This window comes from Trachinotus anak, unplaced genomic scaffold (genome assembly GCF_046630095.1).
Source record: "Trachinotus anak isolate AG129_WGS33_773 ecotype Australia unplaced genomic scaffold, CSIRO_AGI_Tana_v1 ptg000001l, whole genome shotgun sequence".
In the NCBI taxonomy this organism is placed as follows: domain Eukaryota; kingdom Metazoa; phylum Chordata; class Actinopteri; order Carangiformes; family Carangidae; genus Trachinotus; species Trachinotus anak.
Window position 1 is genome coordinate 408,900 of NW_027273852.1, and position 22,975 is coordinate 431,874.

General features: G+C 41.6%; 4 protein-coding genes across 6 annotated transcripts; 2 read left to right on the forward strand and 2 right to left on the reverse strand.

Moving 5' to 3' along the window:
- The first annotated feature begins 91 nt into the window (after positions 1-91).
- Positions 92-11,083, forward strand: sympk (symplekin). Of its 2 annotated transcripts, none has more exons than XM_071479464.1 (27): positions 92-251; positions 556-687; positions 1,363-1,428; positions 1,720-1,773; positions 1,920-1,993; positions 2,100-2,226; positions 2,385-2,634; positions 2,741-2,911; positions 3,100-3,339; positions 3,458-3,609; positions 3,699-3,849; positions 4,411-4,633; positions 4,715-4,865; positions 4,978-5,213; positions 5,344-5,425; positions 5,514-5,627; positions 5,738-5,885; positions 6,789-6,949; positions 7,963-8,071; positions 8,160-8,260; positions 8,400-8,490; positions 8,798-8,899; positions 9,317-9,504; positions 9,600-9,776; positions 9,872-9,961; positions 10,153-10,332; positions 10,699-11,083. In XM_071479464.1, exons 2-27 carry the CDS (start codon positions 625-627, stop codon positions 10,864-10,866), a joined length of 3,669 nt encoding a protein of 1,222 aa, XP_071335565.1. In that variant the 5' UTR covers positions 92-251; positions 556-624; the 3' UTR covers positions 10,867-11,083. The 2 variants fall into 2 exon arrangements, with proteins under 2 accessions (XP_071335565.1, XP_071335644.1); XM_071479543.1 differs by having other exon boundaries at positions 118-167.
- A 708-nt stretch (positions 11,084-11,791) lies between these two features.
- LOC139622693 (uncharacterized) lies at positions 11,792-14,675 on the forward strand. 2 transcript variants are annotated; one of them, XM_071480242.1, is made up of 8 exons: positions 11,792-12,125; positions 12,579-12,668; positions 12,860-12,939; positions 13,054-13,169; positions 13,261-13,358; positions 14,007-14,075; positions 14,161-14,219; positions 14,370-14,675. In XM_071480242.1, the coding sequence occupies exons 1-8, from the start codon at positions 11,934-11,936 to the stop codon at positions 14,488-14,490; spliced, it is 825 nt and encodes a 274-aa protein (XP_071336343.1). In that variant the 5' UTR covers positions 11,792-11,933; the 3' UTR covers positions 14,491-14,675. The 2 variants fall into 2 exon arrangements, with proteins under 2 accessions (XP_071336343.1, XP_071336427.1); XM_071480326.1 differs by having other exon boundaries at positions 11,800-12,125; positions 14,034-14,075.
- asnsd1 (asparagine synthetase domain containing 1) lies at positions 13,689-18,475 on the reverse strand. The gene is made up of 3 exons (XM_071479671.1): positions 17,078-18,475; positions 16,621-16,802; positions 13,689-14,941 (listed from the first exon to the last, which is right to left on the reverse strand). Exons 1-3 carry the CDS (start codon positions 18,473-18,475, stop codon positions 14,695-14,697), a joined length of 1,827 nt encoding a protein of 608 aa, XP_071335772.1. The 3' UTR covers positions 13,689-14,694.
- Positions 18,397-19,387, reverse strand: asdurf (ASNSD1 upstream open reading frame). The gene is made up of 4 exons (XM_071480588.1): positions 19,171-19,387; positions 18,875-18,928; positions 18,681-18,756; positions 18,397-18,536 (listed from the first exon to the last, which is right to left on the reverse strand). The coding sequence occupies exons 1-4, from the start codon at positions 19,243-19,245 to the stop codon at positions 18,496-18,498; spliced, it is 246 nt and encodes an 81-aa protein (XP_071336689.1). The 5' UTR covers positions 19,246-19,387; the 3' UTR covers positions 18,397-18,495.
- Positions 19,388-22,975: the final 3,588 nt, after the last annotated feature.

The following is a 22,975-nucleotide window of genomic DNA, read 5'->3' on the forward strand; positions in this document are numbered from 1 at the left end:
TAAGTTTTGTGCCGCCCCCTGCAGGAGGAAGCACGTCCTCCAGCAGGGGGCGGCTGCCTCCTCTGTGCTGTGCGCTCATTAACAGTAGAAGAAGAACGGCGCCGCTTTCTCAATTAAATATGGCCGCTTCCTTTATGGGCGAGCAGAGTGAACGTAGTGTGAACTGAGTACGTTAAAGCGTCCACTTTAATAAGTTTGTTATGAATGAGTCGTTTGGTGTTGCTACGACGAAGTAACGAGTCTCTTTTGCTGTAAGTAGCCGAGACATATGCGTTAGTATAATGTCAAAACAGCTCACAGGGTTAGCATTGCGGTTAGCATGGGGGCTAATGCGCTAACTTGTTAGCTGAAACCAAAGTGTTATTGATTGTGACACTTTGCGTTAAAGCTTTGTTATTCACGTTTTATAACTAATGCATTTTACTAGAAGTAGGTAGGCTAGTGCTATAATCAGTAACATGTAGCACCTCACACTTGCTAACACACTCTCAACCTCATTGTGATAAGTGTTGGCGGGTTGTGATATTAATAACATTAGCGTTTACATGTTCGCAGGGGTCCCTGTGTTTAGGAGCGGTTTTGAAGACCATGTTATCTACAAAGTGAGACACGCAGAGCATCATCATGGACCTTTCTCCGGAGGAGGGGGAAACTTCTCGTGTTATAGATATGACCACCAGTGAAAAGGTAACGCTGTGCTGTTTACACCCAATGCTGCGTTAGAGGGACGAGTAGATCTGAGCTTTATATGGACATAACAGAGATATTTAGTAATGGGACCAGATATGAGATTGGGATGGTTTAGGGATCGACCAGTATACGAAGTACATAATATTTACAAGTGTAGGTGAGTGTATAATCACTGCAACGTGTTCTCAGCCTGGTGTTTGTGTGTTTGTTTTCCTGTGAGACAATTTCATACTCTACCAACTGTAATTAAATATTATATAAAAACACAATAGAAATACTCAAAATATTGATATAACAGTATTGAGTCAGTCAGCAATATTGTGATATAGGTCAGGATCTCATAGTTTCAATGGTCTACTTCATTCACTTTAAAGCTTTTGATTTCTCCACACTTTTGTACCCGTTGTTCTTACCTTGTAGGTGTGTTGCAAACCTGTGCTCAATATGAAATAGTATAGAGATTAAGATTTGAGATGAGAGAGTAAGTGGACAATCAGGACACTGTCTAATTAATTCCTGCAAATGGACAATTTCCATATTTGTAAATATGTCTGGTTTTAGCATTGAACAGCTGAACAGGTCAGAAAGAGAAAAACATTAGGGAGGAGAATACCTGAGCTATAACACTTTACACATAAACAATAACAGAATTGGTTTTCTTTTCGCTCTCAGGTGGTGGATCTCCTGAATCAGGCAGCTCTGATACCCACAGATGAAAAGCTAACTGTGCTCAAACAGGTTTGTAATCTGATCTCTTTAAATGACGTTTTCACCTCTGTGATATCTGACAATAAGTATTAATATAAAGCGCTTTCATGGTCATGATCTCAAACTTCAACTGATGTCACATCTGCATGAAATTAATGAATTTCCCTGAATTTCCCACGGCAATGTATTGTAAGCTGTCCTGGGTGCATCCCTGCTCTATGCCCCAGTGTGTGCTGGGATATGATCCACATACTCACAACTATATAAAGAAGGATATATATACATGATAATCCTGAATCAGTGAGTTGTTTTAATTTTCAGGTCCAGGAGCTCATCATCAACAAGGATCCCTCTCTTCTTGACAATTTCTTGGATGTAAGTAAATCTGCATACAGCTTTCTTAACTTATTGTAGTTTATTTAGCATGAAATACACAGGTATAAGCTTTATTAAATTTAAAATGCACTGTGCAGTAGATCCATATCAAACCTGATTCATAATTCTGTCTTTTCGTCCCGTAGGAGATTATTGCTTTTCAGACTGATAAGTCTATCGAAGTGCGAAAGTTTGTCATTGGCTTCATAGAAGAAGCATGGTGAGTTATTAGACAAGTTTACTGATCTCGTGGGTGTAAATTTCATGTTGATGAAAAGAAACTGTTGCAGCTTCCTCGATCTTTTATTGTTTTCTGTCTTTTCCAGTAAAAGAGACAATGAGCTCCTCCTCAGACTGGTCGCCAACCTGAACATGTTGCTGAAGGATGAAAGTGTGAATGTGGTGAAGAAAGCCATCCTCACACTCACCCAGCTCTACAAAGTTACACTGCAGGTTAATACAGTAACAGAAATACTCCAAAGAGGAAATTCTCTACATCTGCGTCATCTACATCTACGTCTGTTTTTTCATAGGAATATACAACAAAATCAAGTTAGTATTACGACTATCTGTTGTCGTTTCACACTCTTTTCTCTTCTCTTTCATGACAGTGGTTGGTTCGCAACAAAGTGGTATCAGACATGCAGGAGGCATGCTGGGATTTGGTCACACAGATGAAAGGGGATGTTCTGGCTTTGCTGGATTCTGAAAATGACGGTGTGCGCACTCATGCCATCAAGTTCACAGAATCACAGATTATCACTCTGTCGCCGCGGACGTCAGACTCCGACGTCCCCAAACGTCAGGAGGGTGACATCAGCCTGGATAAAGTTCCCAAAGATCACTCGTACATTCGATATGGTACAGATATTAAAGCCCTGTCGCAAGGACAAATATATTAACACATTGTAGAGTCCCATCCATTGAAGCTCATCTTTGTCCAAATGTCATGTTCATTTCCCAACAGATGCCTTATGTGAGGAGGGAAAGTCTGCACTGGAGAAGCTGCTGAAGTTCATGGTCCATCCAGCCATTTCCAGCATCAACCTCACCACAGCACTGGGTTCACTGGCCACCATCGCTCGTCAGAGGCCAATGTTTATGTCAGAGGTGGTGCAGGCATATGAGACGCTGCATGGTAAGTGAGCCAGTGTTGTGTAATGTACACAATCACAAAACACCATTGAAAATGTTTGTGTGTCAGCCTTATATTGGATTTTAAAGAGTGACTTTTTTTTTCTCTGTATCTTTTAGTGTAAATTGTTGTGCTCTCCAAAGCAATATATTAAATAATTCTTTTCTTTCTGGATACTTGAACCTTTCTAGCAAACCTGCCGCCCACTCTGGCCAAGTCTCAGGTCAGCAGTGTGAGAAAGAATCTGAAGCTGCACCTGGTGGCGGTCCTCAAGCACCCGTGCAGCCTGGAGTTCCAGGGTCAAATCAGCACCCTGCTGCTGGACCTGGGGATGCCCCAGGGTGAAATCACCCGCTGTACACCTGCACTGCGGGAGCAGCGCAAGCGGCCTCGCCACGAACAATACACAGAGGGGAAAAAGGTCAAGATGGGTGAGTGGTGATCACAGAGTCACAGATGTGATTGTAGAAATTAAATTGTGTTTGCTAAACATAAGTGGAAATTTTTCAGAGTGACTCTGTTTGATCAGTATTTATGCCATTTGTTCAGAGCCGACCCTGATTGAAGATGATGAGGACAAAGAGGAACCCGCCCCTCTCACTACACCCAAACCCGCAGCTGTTCCAGTCGCACAGTCCGCCATTGACCTCACAGCTGAGTTCCTGCACCCACTGCTCAACCCCGAGAATGTAGCCAACCTGGTGAGCTGCGGAGGCCTGTTTCCTGTTTGTTCCACTCACTTAAACCTGGCTGTGTGACAGTTCAGTTTATACACCTCTGTGTCGCTTAGGTGCTCATCAGCATGGTGTATCTGCCTGACGTCATGCCAGCATCCTTCCAGGCCACATACACACCTGTGGAGTCGGCGGGCACCGACGCCCAAATCAAACATCTGGCCAGGCTGATGGCCACACAGATGACTGCAGCTGGAATCGGTCCAGGTTGGTAACAAAGACATGTATCGTGAGAGGGCAGAGAATTTATGCATTGGCTGTGGTTTTGTTTTTTTGCCATAAATTGTTTTTTAATTGCAGTTGAAAAATTCAAGCCACACTCATATTTCTAGGTCAGATAGGGCTCCAACTAACAATTATTTGCATTATCAATTAATCTGGTTGTTATTTTTTGATTGGTTTAAAAAATGTCTGAAAATTGTGACATAATGAAAAGTCAGAAATTGCAAGAGCTGTGTAATGTAGTTATATCAACATGGGTGTATACTACAAAAACTAATGAATAAAATATGTTTTTGTATTTATGTAGTAGTTATGATTTTTTGGAGTCAGTGTTAAATTACCGTCGACTTTGTGAAAATTGTTAAATATCCTGCCTCATTACAAACAGTATCTGTCACAACTGAAGGAATTTCACCAAACATGTTAAAAACTAGTGCAAAATGTGAAAAAGGAACGTTGGCTAAAATATCATGAGATCTGGATTTTTTTTAATTTTCAATGTCAGCATCTGCTACACACATTTACTGTATTTACTGTATGTATCAGGACTGGAACAGTGCAAAGCCCGAGAAGACGATGCAGGCAAAGAGGAAGGTAATGAGGAAGACTCTGGAGCTAAAGACCTGCTCATCAAGCGCAAAGTTCCAGCCATGATGGTGGGCCAAGCGATCTCGGTGGTGGGAGGTTACGCAGAAAAGGCTCCAACCCCTGAGGCTCCAACCGCCGTCAAGAGGCTTCCTGAACCCATCCTACCTACTGCACCAACCAAGTGAGTCCTGGAAGAAGTAGTAAAAGCTGCAGCTTTGTAAAAGTCGCACTTATTACCCTTCATCGTTTTGTTCTTTTACAGGACGACAGGGGCAAGTGGGAGGAAAAAAGTGTTCCGGTTGTCAGATGTTGTCCAGCCTTTATCGGAGACCCAGATTGAGACGTTAACCTCCAGAGCAGTCAAACGCATCCTCCACTCAGAGAAGGCGATCGCTCAAAGCGGCATGTCCCATGTTAGTGCTCAACCAACGCTCAATTGTTCATTGTCGTTTTAAAGACTGAGAAGCACTTGAAGCAAAAAAAATGCCTGTTTTTAAAGGTAATCCGACTAAATCTGTGCTGCAGGTCCGGGTGAAGCTTCTCTCCAGGCTCGTGACGCAGTTTGAAGGGATGATGAAAGAAGACGTACTGGAGTTTATCCTAGACGACATCAGGACAAGGAGTGACCTGGCATTTTCTCTCCTCTACCAAGAGTACAACACTTACCTCAGCCAGCTGCCCTCCGGGCTGTTGGACAGCTATGACCACTGTCTCTTCACGCTGCTGTCAGGCCTGCAGGAGAAACCGGAGCAGAGGGACGGGTGAGGACGTTTTTTTCTAACTCTTATTTAAACAAAAGGATAGATGGTTTCCCGGTTCTTTAATTACTGTTTATTTAGTGATACTTATATTTTCAGCTTAAACTGAATCACATTTTGTTTTTACTTGTAGACTTTTCACCAAACTGGTTCTGGAGGCTCCCATTATAACAGAATCAGCCTTGGAAGTAATCAGACGTTACTGTGAGGACGAGGTAAGCGGCAGGATAAAGCCACAGCGTCTTGTGCAGTGTTAGCTCCTGACGTGCCCGCTCAGCTGTGTGTTGTTACCTTTTGTTTCAGTCCCGGGTGTATTTGGGGATGACGACCCTGAAGGAGCTCATTGTCAAACGGCCCTCGAGGCAGTTTCAGTACCTGCACGTGCTCCTGGATCTCAGCTCACATGAAAAGGAGAAGGTGAAAATATTATGTTAACCTGCAGCTCGTGTCTCCACAGTTTGCTGAACTAATTTCTTTTTCGTGTGTGTGTAGTTGTCATATTTTTCAGTGACTTTGTTGTGCTTCAGGTCCGGACCACTGCCTTGGCTTTTCTGAAGCGCATGTACGAGAAAGACCAGCTCAGAGACTACATAGAGAAGTTTGCCCTGAACTACATGCAGCTTCTGGTCCACCCCAACCCTCCATCTCTGCTCTTCGGGGCTGACAAAGACACAGGTCTGCGATACACGTGGATAATTTCAATATGATGATGATGATGATGATGTGTTTGTTTTGTTTTGTTTTTTTTAACTTTCCTTAAATCCTAGAAGAATCCCTGAAATCCCTGAAACAATAAATTGAGTTTAATAAGGTCTTGAAGTCATGACCTCATAAAGAGCAACTTTACAATTAGTGCATATGTACAAGCCTTTTACCAGCTCGGCTTTCTGGTTAACATGTATTTTAACACAACTTCTCAAATTCAATGCAAATGCAATTACAGCCGTCATTTAAAAAAAAGGTTGTCTGCCTTTTCTCACTTTTTTTTAGATCTAAAGATGAGTAAACTGCTGTAATGTAATTTCTTTTGTAGATCTTGTTCACTGCAGGATGCACACACAATCAACACACAGTTTTTTAGACCACTTTTGAATTTTACAGGTCAGGCTGCTACAACACAATATCTTGTGCAGAAGGATATAAAAGATACTGTTGGGCTCAAATATTTTGTCCTGAGGTCAGCGTGTGAGTCTTCAGTGGTAAAGGTGTAGTCAAGACTGAACCCAGACAGTCACTTCGTAAATGTGATTGTGAAGTAGGTTTTTAAACAAAATTTACCACGACAGACACAAGCTGGCTTATTTGAAGATGTATAAACTATTAGGACAGCATGTATAAGTTATAGTACGGTGACGACACTACTTGAGGAGGGACCCATTCACAGACCCTGTCAGCTCACTGGCCCCAGAGCAGCTCCACTTCCTATACTTAACACTGTTGATGTTCTTCCAACTAAAGTCAGTGTTGTTCAGGGATGGAAAAACACTTTTCATTCACTTTTCCTGCAGGTCAATTGAACAAGCAGCCTCCCCATTCTCAACCCTGTAACCTCACGGTGTTGTGTGTTTGTTGAGATAGAGGTGGCTGCCCCCTGGACTGAAGAGACCGTGAGACAGTGTCTGTTCCTCTACCTGTCCCTGCTTCCTCTCAACCACCGGCTGGTCCACGAGCTGGCTTCTGTCTACACTGAGGCCATTGCTGACATCAAGCGCAGCGTGCTAAGAGCAATAGAGCAGCCTGTAAGTCACCTCTCACTCGTCACACATCTTAGTTTTTTTTCTCCTTTGTGCAGAGATGAGGCGTGCAGGGAAGATTGTAGCTGACTCCTCCCACCCTGGACACAAACTCTTTGAGACACTCCCCTCTGGCAGGAGGCTGCGGTCCTTCAGGACCAAAACCTCTCGCCACAAAAATAGCTTCTTCCCATCTGCTATTAGCCTCATCAACAAGGCTAGAGAGCCCCACTGTTGCTGATCAATTGCACCAATCACCAGAAAAAATTCCTTGTATGTGAAAGCATACTTGGCAATAAAACTGATTCTGATTCTGATTCTGATTCTGATTCTGAGATCAGTTTGAAATTAACATTGACAGTCTGGTCAAGTCAGTTCATCAGTATTTGTGAACATGAAAAACTCAACAACTGAAAAAAAACAGAAACAAGGTTTAAGTTCATACCAAGTGTTTAAAGCTGTTCAGATGAAAACAGTGATCAGGTTTGTTAGGGCCGGAGGCTGGACCGAGGACAGGGGGGCTCGTCAGCTGTTTTAACCAACGGATGTCGCTGGTGAGCTTTCAAAACCATTACATCAAGGTTTCCATGTGAGCTGGTGTAAATGGCAGAAACCCTGGTGGTGTTTACCCTCAGGTAACAGTAAATAATGATAAGAAGATAAGAGCCAAAGGCAGAGAGTAATCCTCAAACACAAGGTTGTGTGGTTTTAAGCAGAAGGATGTGTTCTTACTGTGCCCAGCAGTTTTGTTTGTCTGGAAAATCTAGCATGACAAAATCAAGTGAGGGCAAAGTCTGGACTGAGTGTTTTTAACAGGTTTGTCTGTAAGAGAAGAGAAATTGGAGCAAACAGTGTGGTGCAACTTCTTCACTGTCTCAAACTCGTCATGTCATGTAAAAACTACATTTTCCAAGTTTTTCTCCAGAGGAAACAACAAAAAATGTTAAAATAAATAAATGCAACTCTTGCACTGTGTTCACGTTGAATAGTACTGAAAAGTTTTCTCATTGTTTCTGTAGATCCGTGGGATGGGGATGAACTCACCTGAGCTGCTGCTCCTGGTTGAAAACTGTCCTAAAGGAGCAGAGACTTTAGTCACTCGCTGCCTGCACATCCTGACAGATAAAGGTAAAAAGCAGATGCACAATGTTAACTTTGTACTGAAGCACAAGAGAGCTGCTGATGTGAAAAATAAATCTTTCTTTCCTCTGTTCAGTGCCTCCGTCTCCAGAGCTGGTGGAGAGAGTGCGAGACCTTTACCACAAACGAGTGCCGGATGTTCGTTTCCTAATCCCTGTCATAAACGGTCTAGAAAAGGTAACGTTCTGAAATTCACCTCAATAGTGTAGTAAAGGTATGTGTGACTTATAGGGTGATTTGGAACAAGTTAAATATTTGTAATGTATGTTTATCGAACTGCATTTCAGTTGTCTCTTTTTGTTGTTTTCTCATGAAGAATGAGGTCATCCAGGCGCTGCCCAAGCTGATCAAACTCAACCCGATTGTGGTAAAGGAGGTGTTCAACCGTCTGCTGGGAACTCAGCACAGTAAGAGTCATTTATGTCTCTCAGTGGTGGATGTGCTACTTTCCCTCCTAATCAAATTTATCAAGAGCTTACATTGGATTTAAGTTTTATCCTAAATCATTTTATGAATAGAATATTTTGCTTTTAATGTAATTAATAACAGTCTTTACAATACAATTTTTATTCTCCTTTTCTCTTGTTTCTTATTGCCTTATTTTCAGATATTTTGTTATAATTTTATTCAACAAGAATTATTCCAGTCTTCTGTTGGAGATCATTTTAGGTGAAGGACACTGATGTATTCTGACTGTCTCGTGTTGTGTTTCAGGTGAGGGCAGTTCATCCGTGTCACCTCTGACCCCAGGAGACCTGCTCATCGCCCTACACAACATAGACTCAACTAAATGTGATATGAAGTCTATCATAAAAGGTGTGTGTTCAGTGATATAAGCCTTTGTTGTCTGTTTTTATCAGTGTTGATCAGTTGGTGCTTTAATATGTTGTTACGCTAATCTCTGCGATTGTTTTTATAGTTTTCTATTACCTTCATATCAGAGGTCTCGTCCTATGTAGCTACTGAAGGGTGTAGCTCCATCACTGCCAGGTTTTCTCGCCAGGTGCGAGTAAATAATAAAGATCATTTCATGCCCACACAGTAACTAGATGCTGAGATATGTTTACGTTTGTTTTTAATGCCTCTGTAATGGATCATATTGGTCATATTCAGTCAAATATAATCGGGTGAATAAAAAGCTGAACCTTTCAGTTACAATCAGTGGTTCATGGATCAGAGTCTGTTGCATCACTGCTCTTAATAAACAATAAGCTGTTTGTGTCTGTGCTGCAGCTACCAACCTGTGCTTCGGGGAGAAGAACGTCTACACGTCGGAGGTTTTGGCAGTGGTGATGCAGCAGCTGATGGAGCACAACCCCCTCCCCATGCTGCTCATGCGTACCGTCATCCAGTCCCTCACCATGTATCCTCGACTGGGCGGCTTCGTCATGAACATTCTGTCCCGTCTCATTGTGAAGCAGGTCAACACCTTCACTTTCTGCAGTGATGTCCCTCTGTAGAAACTCAGCAGTTGTCACCATATTTGCTGTCTAACACCGTTTATGTTCCTCCATAGGTGTGGAAGTACCCTAAGGTGTGGGAGGGATTTGTGAAGTGCTGCCAGAGGACAAAGCCTCAGTCGTTCAGCGTGCTCCTACAGCTGCCGCCGGCCCAGCTGACGAGCGTGTTTGAACGCTGCCCGGAGATGAGGGATCCTCTTCTACAGCACGTCCACTCCTTCACCCCTCATCAAGTAAGATGTTTTACTGAACCTCATTCACAGTCCACAATTCTGTTTCACTTGGGATTTAACAATTTACCAACTGTCTCTGTTTTTCTGTGCAACAGCAAGCTCACATACCGGCCTCCATCATGGCGGTGCTGGAGGCAAATAAAAAAACACAACCGAAACCTGCTCAGCCTGTCGTGGACAAAGAGGTAATGGATAAAGATGCTGCACATACTTTTCTGTGCCATAAATGGTTTATGTCCTTCAGTCACAAACGTTATTTGTTGTTTTACTATTGCTCTATAGCCCCAACATTAGCTTTAACAGCTGTTTACTTATCGGTCTTGACATCGTCCACTGATGAATTCATTATTCTGTCCCTCTCTATTTTATCATACAGGATGATGCAATCACTGCTCCAGCTTCCTCAGTTTCAGAAGAGGCTCCCAGTGCGACGCCGACAGAACCAGAGGTGCCAGTCCAGCACGACCCAGCCATCACGAAAGATGAAGAAGAACCAATGGACCAAGAACAGTTAGATCCAGTGATACAGGAGGAAAGTGTTAACACTGTTTCCCAGGTAAAATTAAGTTACTTGGAATCATAAAATTGACTCATCAGACTTATAAAGTAAATAAAAGTGTATTTAAAGGTTTAAAAGTTGAAAGGTTTTAGCAAAAATAAAGTTTTAAAACATTATTTAGCTCAGAATGGGGACCACAAAATATGTAGAGTTGGGTTAAACAGATTATAGTTTAAAAGAGTGATTCATTTTTTGGATTTATGTGTACCATAATCAACAAAAAACTATTTAGATATATGTATATAATCTGTATGCCCCAGAAAGTCCTTTTAATTGCAACACACAGTTTAATTTGAATTTGATGAAAACTACAACTAAAAGGTTTCGCTGACAGCTGTAAGCTAATTTTTAATCTCTTCTCAGGTGGAGTTGTCAAGAAGAAGTGAAACACCATCACCTGAACCAGAACCAGCTGAGGAACCAATGGAGGTGTCTCAACCTGGACCTTCAGATCCCCAGGAGCCAGAAAAAGATGCTGAAGCTGACGTCACTGGACCTGAAGCTGGAAGCAGCTGTGAGGATGTAGAATGACTGCTCAAGACACATGCACTCAATAAATGAACATTTCTGTTCTCTGTAAACAGCACTCAGTCTTTTCAGGATTTCTTATCAAAAAAAATTAGTTTTTGTATTTGTAGAAAATGGATTTTGAGGAAATAAATACAAGGTAAATGTGTGTATGAAAGCATTCAATATGTCTTCATGTCATGTCGCGTTGGCAAATAAATAAAAAACACTGGTTTTCTCATTGCTCACAATCAGTTATTTTACACTACTGCCAATATTTCAGCATGAATCTATCACATGCATGGCAGAGACCATTAATAACAATGTTTGGTTTTGGACTCAGCAGTATCTATGCAGCATGTTAACTCTTGAAAGAAAATCTCAAGACTCATACTACACATACTGACGTGTTTGTGTAAATTTGCAGCAAAAGCAAAATGTATAAGATGACTTATGAAACCACTTCACTGGCTATGGATACAAGTGGTGTTATAAATACCAGTTTGTAAAACAGAATGGTCAGTTTTTATTAAGTTGTGTAGCCAGATTGGTGGTCAAACTTTAGTTTTGTGGTCTTAAACAGCTCTTGTGATAGGTAATTATCACGTGTGAGAGTATGTTTATTAATTTTATAAAATATTGGGCACTGTAAGCTTGTACATGCACAGAATTTTACTTTGTGGGTTATGTTGATTATCAAATAACACTATATAAGTCTCTTAATTTCTTAATATAACTGGACCAATATTTGTTCTTCCACAACAGCAGGGTTACCACTGCTAATATGCCTGGCCCACCACCAGTTGATTTATTGTTAAATCAAAATGTTAACTTGCGTTTGTTTTCTTGTGAAATCACCGGAAGAAGTGTAACTTTTATTTTGGAAATATCAATCGGAAGCGCTATCAGCCCGACGCAACTCTCGCGTAACCAAAATTCCAATCATTGGCCGAACGGCAGATCTCGCGAGATGAGCCCAAACCTGTGGAATGTTTTCGAGCTTTTAACCGTTTCCGCTCATCAGCCGTTAACGGCCGTTAAGGTAACGAAGCTACCGGCTAACACGGCGCTTCGCCCGGTTCACAGCTTCAATGAAAGCTGTAATTCTCGCCGCTGGATACGGAACCAGGCTCCAGAGGGATGTGGTGGCCGACAGCAGCGGGAGGTTCGCTCACCTGGCCGGCACTGCCAAGCCGCTGCTGCCGGTGGGACACTGCGCTTTGATTTCCCACTGGGTCAATGCTGTGACCGCCTCTGGCGCCGTGGACTGTATCTATGTTGTTGTAAGTTATTCATGAGTTAACAACGTTTACTTAAATACATTAACAGATACTTGTACCTTACTTTTGTGTTGTGTTATAATAAATATATTATATTCTACTACATTTCAGTGGGAAACAATGTACACATGAACATATATATATACACATGCTTATATATATAACTCATGACGCATTGTTAAACGTTAACTTACCTGTAGTATGAACCAGTTGAAATTAGCTTCATGCTATTAGTTTCTATTATAATATTATTGTATTAAAAATAATCCAGTAATATACATAGAAACATGACACTAGTTAAGGGCCAGCTGTAGTAAATTTTGCATATTATACTTGTGTTTATAACTAGGATCAGACTATTTTGTGGTATTTTTTGAAGGACCAGGGTGTGTTAGTCAGCCTGATGTTCAGGTCTGACTCTGACCTGAGAATATGTGCCTCCTCTCCTCTCCACAGACCAATGCTCTTTACCAAGCTGCATTTGAAGAGTGGGCTGCAGGTTTCACAGATGTCAAGATTCTCAGCGATCAGACAAGAAGCAATGATGTAAATAAAGTTTTACAGTTATTGTTTATCACTACTTAATTGGCATGTTTTGGCACTTTTCATAACATTCACTGACCCATAACCTCAAGGCTCTAGACTAGACTCATGGTTCCTTTAGACCAGAAAGAGTTGAATTTCATTGTTTGTAAAGAATAAACCTGTAAATGAAGCTTATGTTCTGATTCCACCAGGAGCGTCTTGGTGCTGTGGCCTGCCTGCAGCTTGCAGTAAGGCACTTCAAGATAGAAGATCATGTTGTAGTTATTGGAGGGTACGTATTTAAATTCACAGTATCAGTGCTACCATGCAGACACAGGTCTTAGAGGTATGAAATGAGGTCATGTTTCTGACAAACTGATACAACTCTCCCTTCAATCCTAAACAGTGACACTCTCTTCAAAGAAGATTTTAGCCTCAGTAAAGTTAAAGAGAGGTTTTCTGATCTCCAAGCAAAGTGTGAGGACAACTGTCTAGTGCTCTCATACCAGTGCAAAGATGAAGGTGAGTTTTACAGCTAAGTGATGCAGCTGAGGTGCTTTTAAAAGCTGATTGGGAAGCGGGTGAATCTCATCCTGTGTCTGTGTCTTTACAGAAACCCATAAATACGGGATACTGGAAGTAGACAGCGATCTGTGTGTCCTCTGTATGAAAGAGAAACCTCTTCCTTCAGAGACAGAGTCAAGGAGAGCAGTAAGTTTACCATAAACACTAACCAGGGCCCATAAAAGAATATTTACAATGACAAACAACCTTGTAGTAGAAATAAAATATCACAGGGACTGAACTGAAATTCTTACTCATAGTCTTGAGAAAAAATAGGTCATGCCAAAAAAGCTGCAAACCAGATTGTCTGTCCCTACAGTTAGATGCAGTTACATGGTATCAGGACAGTGATGCAACTCTTGTGTTGTCTGTGTTCACCAGCACTTTGGATTTGAAATGAAACTGACTGACTCCTGATGTGCAGCTTTTGTTTGATGGTGTTCACATCAACATCAGTTGAACAATATAGGAACTGAATTAAAGATAAAGATATTATTTTAATCTTTGGGAGCAAACCATTTGCAGTCAATGATAACTGTAATGTTGCTGACACATAAACAGGTTTTTCCTCCATCCTGATCTTCAGAAGGTGAAATACACAAGTACTGCATTTACATTCAGCTCATCATAAAAACTCTCTTTGGTCGTCTTAACTGTTAACAGCTACATTGTCCTGGAATTAGTGTGATCATTGTGATATTTATATGTGAAGGTTACTGGTATTTCAATTCATGTATTTATCTTTGACAACATTTTCAGGCAACAAGCAGCTAATAAGTTTTATCTATGTTTCAGTGTCCTTGTTTCTATGTGTTTTCAAAGAAAAGCCTACCTCTGCTGGACACCTTCCTCGAGGAGAAGAAGGTAAATTCAATATGACGTGAGAGAGAGAGAAGTAAAATATGTGTTTTTTAATTTCACTGTAATGTAGACTTTTACATTTCTATAGGATGCTCCTATTGAAGAGAAAGATGCCCCAGGAAACTTTGTGTCTTGGCTCATTCCAAGGTAATTTCTGAGAGTCAGGGATCTGGGTTTTACTCAACAAAGTTATCCAGATAATTTAGTAATCCTGCTTTGTGAGACAGACAACTAATACATTTTTTAAAATCCATTTGTTAGTGCATTTCTCAATAAATGACTTTTTTTTTCTTTCAGGAAGCCAGTGTATGTTCATCAGATTTCTGGCCGTTTTGACGTTGGAAACCTGCCGTCCTATATTGAATGTGACCTTTACTTCAGAGAAAAACTTCAAGATGTCAAGTCTTACATGGTGTAGAGGAAACAGAAATGGATAAAGACACCATATTTATTATACTGTGTTTTAAAAAAATATCCAATCATCCAAAAAAACTGAAATGTGACATCATGGCGAGGACTCTGTAACAGTAAATCAAGAACCGTGGCTGTAAATATTAATTTTATGATGATGATTTTCTATTAAAATTATTTCTTTACTACTCAGTTCAACCAATTGATTTCTCTACCCAGTGACAAGTCTTGTGCATTTGTCAGAGGCCTTTTCATGGCTGTCCTCCATCTTTGCGATGCGGGAGCCAAACTGCATGGCTCTCTTTGGCAGGACTGCTGACTGGCCGAGGCCCAGCTGTTTCGCTGTCAGCCTCAGGAGGAGCTTCTCCCCGACACCTCGAGGAAGCGACAGATCTGCCTTCTGCCAAACAGGCAGAGAATTCAGGTAGCTCACCACGCCCTCGTCCAGGTAGGGAAATCTGCAGATGCAAGAGTCATATCTGTTAGATTGTACACTCTGAACAATGAGGGTGAATGGAATTTCATCTATGATGCTTATAGCATTGATTTTCTTTTTTAAATGTACTACATTAAATATCTTGCATAAGCAATAATATGCATAGAGACTACTTCTCTTAGGAAAAAAATTCCACCTTCAGCCCCTGCTCAGGGTAAAGTTGGGACATATTGTGCAAGTTCACACTTTGTACCATCAAAGAGTAATTATGGTGTAATTTGTCCCATCCTAGCAGGTGCACAAAGCTATTGTGCGAGAAAGAGAAAGATCGAGAGAGAAAGAGACTGTCAGTCAAACAGCGTACACATGCCCACCCAGACCTGAGACCAGGTCTAATCACACCAAATAAGTGAAAACTGCTGTATGTGTGCACCACAGGGTGTGCAGGCCCTTTAGATACATACTTCTAATCTAACTTTAATATAAACTAATATCAAAAGAAGTAATCACAGTAAGTGAATATTTATAGATGTTATCTTCAGATTATCCTCAAACAAATAAACTTGCTTTTCGTCCGTGTTCCATTCCTCTGAAGTTTTAATATTTATGGCAGGATGGAGCCTAGCTCATATCTATTTCAGGTTATCTCTGTCAAAGTGTGGTTACTGGACTTTTTATCAGCACTGCTATCACATGACAGCAGGAAAAACGCAGGTGTAGTTAATGACATTAAAGATTACAGCCTGCACCTGAGCCCTCACATTTGCTTGCTGGCTTATTTGCATGTTGTCCTGGAAACCTTAAATGAAGCAGAGCCATTGTGAATGTAATGAGTTACAGCTGCGTCTCTGCTGCTATGGCAAGTCAAAGCGAATCAAATCTGAGTAGAACAGCTATCACTACTATGATAAGTCAAAAGGTCTGCTGCAAAAAAGGCCTATTAGCCCCCTGCACTTAAGACCAGATGTCTTCTCCTTTCATGTCATGTTGTGGAGAAACTCAGAGAAAATGTACATATTTCACAAAGAAAGGGTTTAAGCTGGATACTTCCTGACTAACAAGTTGCTGAACCGTTCAGAGCTGTAATTAGTGTGTCAGTTTGAACTGTACCCTCCTTGTCATAAGTCCAGTTTGAGGCTTGTGCTTCCACTTTTTACTTTAACTAATACAAACCATTTATACTATAAAACCTGTGTTTTTCCAAACTTAAAGGGACGTTACAAATAGTACTGCTGCAATCATTTGTTGACAGAAAATGATTCTTTCAAGTTAAAGGTTCACTGTGGAGTTCACCACTAGTAGCGCTGTAGAGCAATGTTTTTATGATTTATGATTAACAGTCACTAACAAAGAAATGAAGCAATGAGCCAACACAGACAGTAAAGAGGCAAACTGCAAGCAGGCGAACACTGATATGAACTATGCACAATGTTTTTAATCAGCTTTGCAAATGGAGGAAAGTGCACCTCAGACCTGACCACGTCTTGGTCAGTAACGATGATGGTAAACATACCTTATCCTTAATTTAAAGAAAGCTCCACAGGGCACCATCAATGGTGATGTAAAAATACTATTTTTGCATTAAAAAATTAAATACTTTTTGAGTTCTATACCTGTTGCACAGACAAATTATGCAACTTTAAGTCATCACTTCAGCTTTGGCAACTTGAAATTGGTATTTGGATTAAGTTCCACACCTACCTGGCCTCCTTCCCATGGTCTCCTATTACTCTGTCATCTCTGCCCAAATTCCTGGAGGAGATCCTGCCCAGCTCCATGGCCAGTTCCTGGATCAGTCCCTCATGTCCAGACGTCTTGAATCGGACTCTGTGTCTGGAGTAACCTGCTAGCTGCTCATCTGCCCCAATTCCTGTCAAAATGACCTGCAGTCATAAAGTAGCAGAACAGAGAAGCTATTAATTACAATTATTTTGTTTCATTAACTGTAGAAAAAATGCATTAGTGGTTTATTACTTTAACATTAATTATATCCCCTTCCCTTTAGTAGCCAAACAGTTTACCTCAGCATACGCCCAAGTGTAAGAGCCCAGGGGACAGTTACATCAAATCTCATGTATTGGTTAAAAGGTTAAAACGAGCTAATCGAGCTTTGTTCCTGGAAATGTTCAAAGTGCAAAGTCTGATGATTGTACTTCACCTTGGCCGCTGATGTGAAAGGCCTCTGGTCATTGTCCTCCGTGATGAACCCAGTCCCTCTTGCTGCAAACCACACAGCACATCCAATGCTGTCATCCAGCACTGTATCCAGTGGATGCACCAAATGACAAATGCGCCCCTGCCGCATTTTCTGCAGCTCCTCCTGCGTCACATTGATTTCAACAAAATTCCATCTTCTCTCAGGATTCAAGTCTTGTAATTCCTTGAGACCTGCTTTTCCGGTGATTCTGTCTGGAACGTCAAAGGGGCTGGATGTTCGGGAACCAGCTTCATCAGCCTGAGACTCTGCCGCCTTATTTTTGTGCTTTTTCTTTGCAGACTCCTGCTTCTTTGGCGCCTGTAGTTTAAACGCTACGTTGAGAAGGTCTATTGGTTGATGAGCTGGTATGTGACGGTCAGCCAAGGCAGCCAGGATCATGGAATCGATACCTCCTGAGAAGAGTATGGCAACACTTGCACGGTCATTATCAGGTGAACTGTCTTGCTCCTCAAAAGGCAGAGACTGGACACGCCGCCTTACTGCCTCACTCAGAACATCAATAAGACAGTTCACCTCATCGTTTCTCTCTTTGCTTGCAAGCAGCTGCTCCAGATCTTTGACAGTTGGATGGGAGTTTGGATGAGTTTCTGTCTCATTTAATGACTTTGGGATGGACATATTAAGAGGACACACGGGTGAGGTGAGTACCAGTCCTGACTGATTCATCACAGCAGTGCAGCCACTTGGAACAGACTCCAATACAGTTTCACTACAAGTCGAGATGACATCATTTCCTGCATTAGCCCATGGATAAACCTCAAACGTCACGGTGCCAGCTTCTGCAACTGTTTTCAGGTCAATCCTGTACACGGCAACAGCTGGGACTTCTTTCCAAGTAAACTGATCCCTCTCAGATGTGTGAGCTGCCACAGAGGTCAGGGTCAAAACCTCTGCATCAAATTTCCACAGCAAACTCCGCCTGCCAAAGAAGTCTCTGCCAAACCAGAGGTAGTCTCCAGCCTTTTGGTAGTAAACAAACCCCCATGGCCCCCGTATAGTGGACAGTACAGAGAGAATCTCTGAGGGGCTGCTGCAGGACGACAGCCTCTGAGAGACAACAGCAGTGTCGTTCTCCTCTGACATCACCGGCAGACCTCCAAAAATCTCCCCATTCCACACCAGCACGTTTCCAGCGTCGTCTTGAAGCGGCTGAGGAGTAAGACGACCTCTCATGTGAAGAACGTGGGCAGAGAATAAACACTGACAGCAGGGGTTCTGTCCCGTCACTGTCAGATCCTGGCTCGACTCGGGTCCTCTTCGCCTCAAATGTTCATAAACGGTTTTGTCCCACTCAAAGTGAGCGGGCGACAGACTCAACAGACAAAAGATGCCACACATTGTTGCGGTGAAGATCAGTCTTACATGTCCTGCAATTCCTTTTTCATATTATCCAGTTCCTCTGGAGACAAAAAAAAATTTAATCTATTATTTTCATCTACTAACGATGCCACATGATCAATATCTATGTGCAGCCTAAATTATTCATTGATAAGACAGACACCAGTTAGTTAATCCATCAAATTGTTTACAGCTCTCAACTTACTTTTACATGACCCCAGGGTCTGACTTCTGTCTCCCAGGAAGAATATGTTACTGTTCCTCTGTTGGATGTAGACCTTCTAAAATTAAATACACACAAAATGTCCATGAAATATACAAAAATACACGTTACTGTAAATAAACAAAAACAAAACCGAATGTTTCACAATAATAACTTTCTTTACTCTCTCTACTCACCCTGTTTTTCTTGAGGTTGGAGAGCTCGTCCACTACAACTTTCTGCTCCTTGATCTGTAATTTAACATCATGAATTATTTCACTGAGCCGATTTAATGGACTCTCTTTAGGCTGCAAAAAGTTTAGAAGTTAATCTAGCAGTCCGTCTGTTTGTACATTCGTGTAAATGTATGTATTAAGCCACAGATGGACTTATAATGTCATCCATAAATGCAGAGTTGCTAACATGCATGTTTAGCAGCTAACATTTGTAGCTCAAACATTAGCTACTAGCTACGTGTTTTGGCTAACGGTACCTTTTTGTTCAGTTCCTCCTTCAGTGCAGACTGCCCTTCAAAGTTATCGTCGTTATCCCGGTTTTTAGAAGACATTTTGGTCAAAAAGTTCAGCTTGTATTAAGGTTCTTGAAGCCAGTTCACGTCAGTGTAAAGACATGTTTAACGTTAGCGTCGATGAAAGCACTTCCGGGTACGGAGGCCTGTCCGGTCCACACTCGACTGCCCCCTGGAGGCGGGAGGTGATTCTCCACTTTAAAACACATTTCCGCAAAAATAAAAATATAAATATTGGTTTTCACTCGCTTTAAATGTATGGTTGAATCCTCAATGTGTAAATGAAGTAGAATGGAACAGAGCAGAGGATCTTGCCTTCAGTTTTTAAGTCTTTTAGCTTCTTTTCTCTCCTGCACAAACCTGTTTGCTTCAGATTCTTGTATCTGGTACAAGTAGGTGAAAGAGTGCTTGTATATATGTAAGTTTTCTTTGTGTTCATACAATATATTTTATAATAATAATACTTTTTACTTTTCCTATTTTCTTATTGTTTTACCTTTTATGTAATGGTCAAAAGCCAAAAATAAAATACTTCAGTTTTATGAGTCTTCAAATGTCCCAGGCATCATACTATCTTTCTAAAACATCACATTATAATTAATCCTGTAGAGTATTTCAGAGAACATGCGTGCTCGTTACATTTCAATCCTGACAAACTCTGCACACACGTTTGCAAAACAACCTATTGTTCTCATTAAAGTGCCATTCACTGGTTTTTGCTTTCAGAGCCAGTCAATAAAAGGAATTGTTCACAGAGCTGTAGTCTGGTCAAACCTGCCCGAGGGCCCAGCCAGTATGTCCGTCTGGTCTTGATTAAAACAGACACACTCACATTTACATCTCCACACAATCACACCACCAGACCTGCAGGACTTTATACTGAGATGGAAACACACAGTGAGAACACACAGTTTCAAACGCTCAGGACTCTCCACTGTGAAGCAACTGTGCCCACCACCGAGTGACCGTGATGCTACATGTTAAGTCTCCAAATAAAACTTCTGCCAGTCAGTACAAGGTCAGCTCCCATGTTGTTGTTTCCACCTCGCTGGAAACTTCTCTCAGATGATGAGAGAAATAAGGAAATCATCACACACACACACGCAAACACACTCTCCTGTGATCACAGGAGAATCACAAGGGAGGGTAGGAACAAAAAAATCTGGAAAAAGATGTGCAGATCTCTGATGTAATTTGTGTCAGTTCAAAACTCAAGGTTCAGTTTAATGCATTGTGACACACACACCACCACAGTCTGTTGTTTGAAACTGGTTTTATTGTCTTGTCATTCTCGCCATCATAGGAGATACACAAAAATAATGAAGTTAAACAAAATCAGAGCTGGATCTGTGAAGCTGTACCCAGACAGAGCTGTGCTGAATGCCAACATCACCATGCAAACATGCTTACAATGAAAATGCATTAAAATGAAAAGGTGAAGCTAATTTTAATTACTGTATATACTGCTGGATAGCTTGTGCATTTCCCCCTATGGATCAATACAAACAGGTCATCTTATCTTATTTTAACCAATAATAATACATCATCATTTCGTTGTCTATTAGCCTATATTTTGTACTATTTTTTATTAAGATATCAAATAAATAGTAGGAAGTAAAATGTAAATATTTGCATTTGAATTTAAGTGGAAGAGTATAAATAAGTATACAAACAAATTTCAGCTCAAAACTACAAATGTCAATCTCATGGTGACGCAAGAGAAAGAGTCAGAGGTTCACCAAAGTCAGTAGGATTGATCCTCTGAGGACTATGAATGCCTGCAAATATACCACTAACATGGTTAAAGCTACTGAGAGAGAGCAGAGCCTTAATCATTCCTCTGGAGCATGAAGAAATTTAAACTAGAAACCTTCTGGGCAACAATCCGATAATCAGAGATTCACCGGCCTGACAACAGTCAACAACCAGTGAGGAAAAATGACCCTGGAGGACACAGATGTTGATACGGCTCCAGCAGTTGGTCAGGCACCCCCTGAACTTTCAGTGCGACTGACAAACACACCTGTTTGAGGTCTCACGTTGGCGTGCTGCCTACCGAGCTGCAACGTATTGATCCAAAACAGCTGTCAGATGTTTGCTGTTTCATTCCCTGGAAACAAGGGATGTCATTTGGGGAAAAGGTGACCCGGACAGTGACTTTTGATGTTTGTCGTTCTCCTGTGAGGAGCAGTCAGGTCCTGGGCAGTGGTGGTTTTCCACAGAAACAATAAGACCACAACGCTGTTATGTTCCAAAAATGGGTAAAGGTAATAATTATAATCATTGTTTCTGGGGTTCTTTGGTCACTCACATGCTTGGTAATCTTTCTATGTCCAGATCCTTGAGTCTTTGGGAGACCTCAAGAGCCTAGACTCACTCATACAAGCTCGGTTTCACTGAAACACCTGAACCAAGCGACTCTTTAATTCCTTTCAGCTCTCCGAACACAGTCTAAGGCCTCGGGACAAAACGTAGAAGCCCTGCATGAAAAATAGATGAATAACCTGACCCAGCCTCCTGCACATAGATCCTAATGTGACATTTCACATCATGCCACCTCTATCCTGTCTTTCACTGTGGCTTGTGAGGCAGGCAACTTCAGGCCAAGTCATTCTCATATTTTTGTCCTGGAAGTGTAAATTTAGCCTGCGTAAACACAGCTTGTTGTTCCAGAGCCAGGTTGAAAGGAGATCCCGCTCTGGTGCAGACGAATCTGCAGCTCAAACGGCCGCAAAATGACAGAGCAGCCGTCTGACCGCTGATGACAGGTACTCTACCTGAGCCTGGCTGACACACCGGCCCACTAATAGTGCGGCTGGTAATCTGTTTGTACCAGCTCAGTGTGTGCAGACTTTCAAACGCCTGAGAGCTCTCTGTGATCCTTGAATAGGTCACAAAGGGTTAGAAGTGCCTATTGTCAACACTCGGCTCAAAATAAGTGCTTATGTTACTTGTTAGGGTCAGTTTTGTTTCCTCGTGCGATGAGATGGCACAGAGAAGGTCTGTGTGTCGCTTTGGGCACATTTTTCAGATGATTTAGTAGCCTAGCACACACATTTATTTCGGCTGCAGGCTAACTTATTGAGGTTATACTGCATGTGGATGATGACTTTATCAAGGCCGGTTGGCCGGCAAAGGATCAAATATTAAAGGCTAAACACAGGACGGGATTAACCCACGAGGGGGATTACATCGGCCCTGAGATGTGGGCCCCCGATACCCACACATTCTCCTGCTCTCTGTGCACTATGGATGAATAAGTAGTTCACGGTAACTAAATAAAGCTGAAATAATAAAGGCCCTGGAGTAAAAACCATGTGCTGTGGTTTTAGGATGTGGACTGTTTCTTGCCCAGGTGCTTGACAACCTCATGGCGATGATATGTTGTTTTTAAAATGACCTCTCACATTTACATTTGTGGATTAAAGAAACAAGATGTAATGTGTTAATTAGATGCTGGTTTGTTACCTTTGGATTGTTTCCCACTGTTTCCAGTCTTTATGCTAAGCTAAGCTAACTGTCTCCTGGTGGTCCCTTCATATGGATCGGACAGACATGTGGTATTAATCTTCTTTTTTACAAGAAAGGGAATAAATGTATTTCCCCAAATGTGACTCTGGATCCTTCAGGTCCTCTGAAGGTCCTGAATCTCAGAATATCTTCTGATGGCACAAACTAAGAACACGTCTGCCCCCTGTAATAATATTTATGAGAGGAAGAGGAGGAAGAAGAAGCCCCACCCTTAAGAATTCACTGGGATTGGACTCAT

Bases quoted from the DNA above. Each gene is read 5' to 3' on its own strand.
- asdurf (XM_071480588.1), bottom strand. From the start codon at position 19,245: ATGTCTTCTAAAAACCGGGATAACGACGATAACTTTGAAGGGCAGTCT. The intron at 18,929-19,170 runs GTACCGTTAGCC...GTTAAATTACAG, and splicing joins AGGAGGAACTGAACAAAAAG to ATCAAGGAGCAGAAAGTTGT. The intron at 18,537-18,680 runs GTAAGTTGAGAG...TTTTGTCTCCAG, and splicing joins GACCCTGGGGTCATGTAAAA to AGGAACTGGATAATATGAAA.
- LOC139622693 (XM_071480242.1), top strand. From the start codon at position 11,934: ATGAAAGCTGTAATTCTCGCCGCTGGATACGGAACCAGGCTCCAGAGG. The intron at 12,126-12,578 runs GTAAGTTATTCA...TCCTCTCCACAG, and splicing joins TGGACTGTATCTATGTTGTT to ACCAATGCTCTTTACCAAGC. The intron at 12,940-13,053 runs GTACGTATTTAA...AATCCTAAACAG, and splicing joins CATGTTGTAGTTATTGGAGG to TGACACTCTCTTCAAAGAAG.
- asnsd1 (XM_071479671.1), bottom strand. From the start codon at position 18,475: ATGTGTGGCATCTTTTGTCTGTTGAGTCTGTCGCCCGCTCACTTTGAG. The intron at 16,803-17,077 runs GTGAAGTACAAT...TTATGACTGCAG, and splicing joins CTTTCACATCAGCGGCCAAG to GTCATTTTGACAGGAATTGG. The intron at 14,942-16,620 runs GTAGGTGTGGAA...TTGCATCTGCAG, and splicing joins GACCATGGGAAGGAGGCCAG to ATTTCCCTACCTGGACGAGG.
- sympk (XM_071479464.1), top strand. From the start codon at position 625: ATGGACCTTTCTCCGGAGGAGGGGGAAACTTCTCGTGTTATAGATATG. The intron at 4,634-4,714 runs GTGAGTCCTGGA...GTTCTTTTACAG, and splicing joins CTACCTACTGCACCAACCAA to GACGACAGGGGCAAGTGGGA. The intron at 9,505-9,599 runs GTCAACACCTTC...GTTCCTCCATAG, and splicing joins CCCGTCTCATTGTGAAGCAG to GTGTGGAAGTACCCTAAGGT.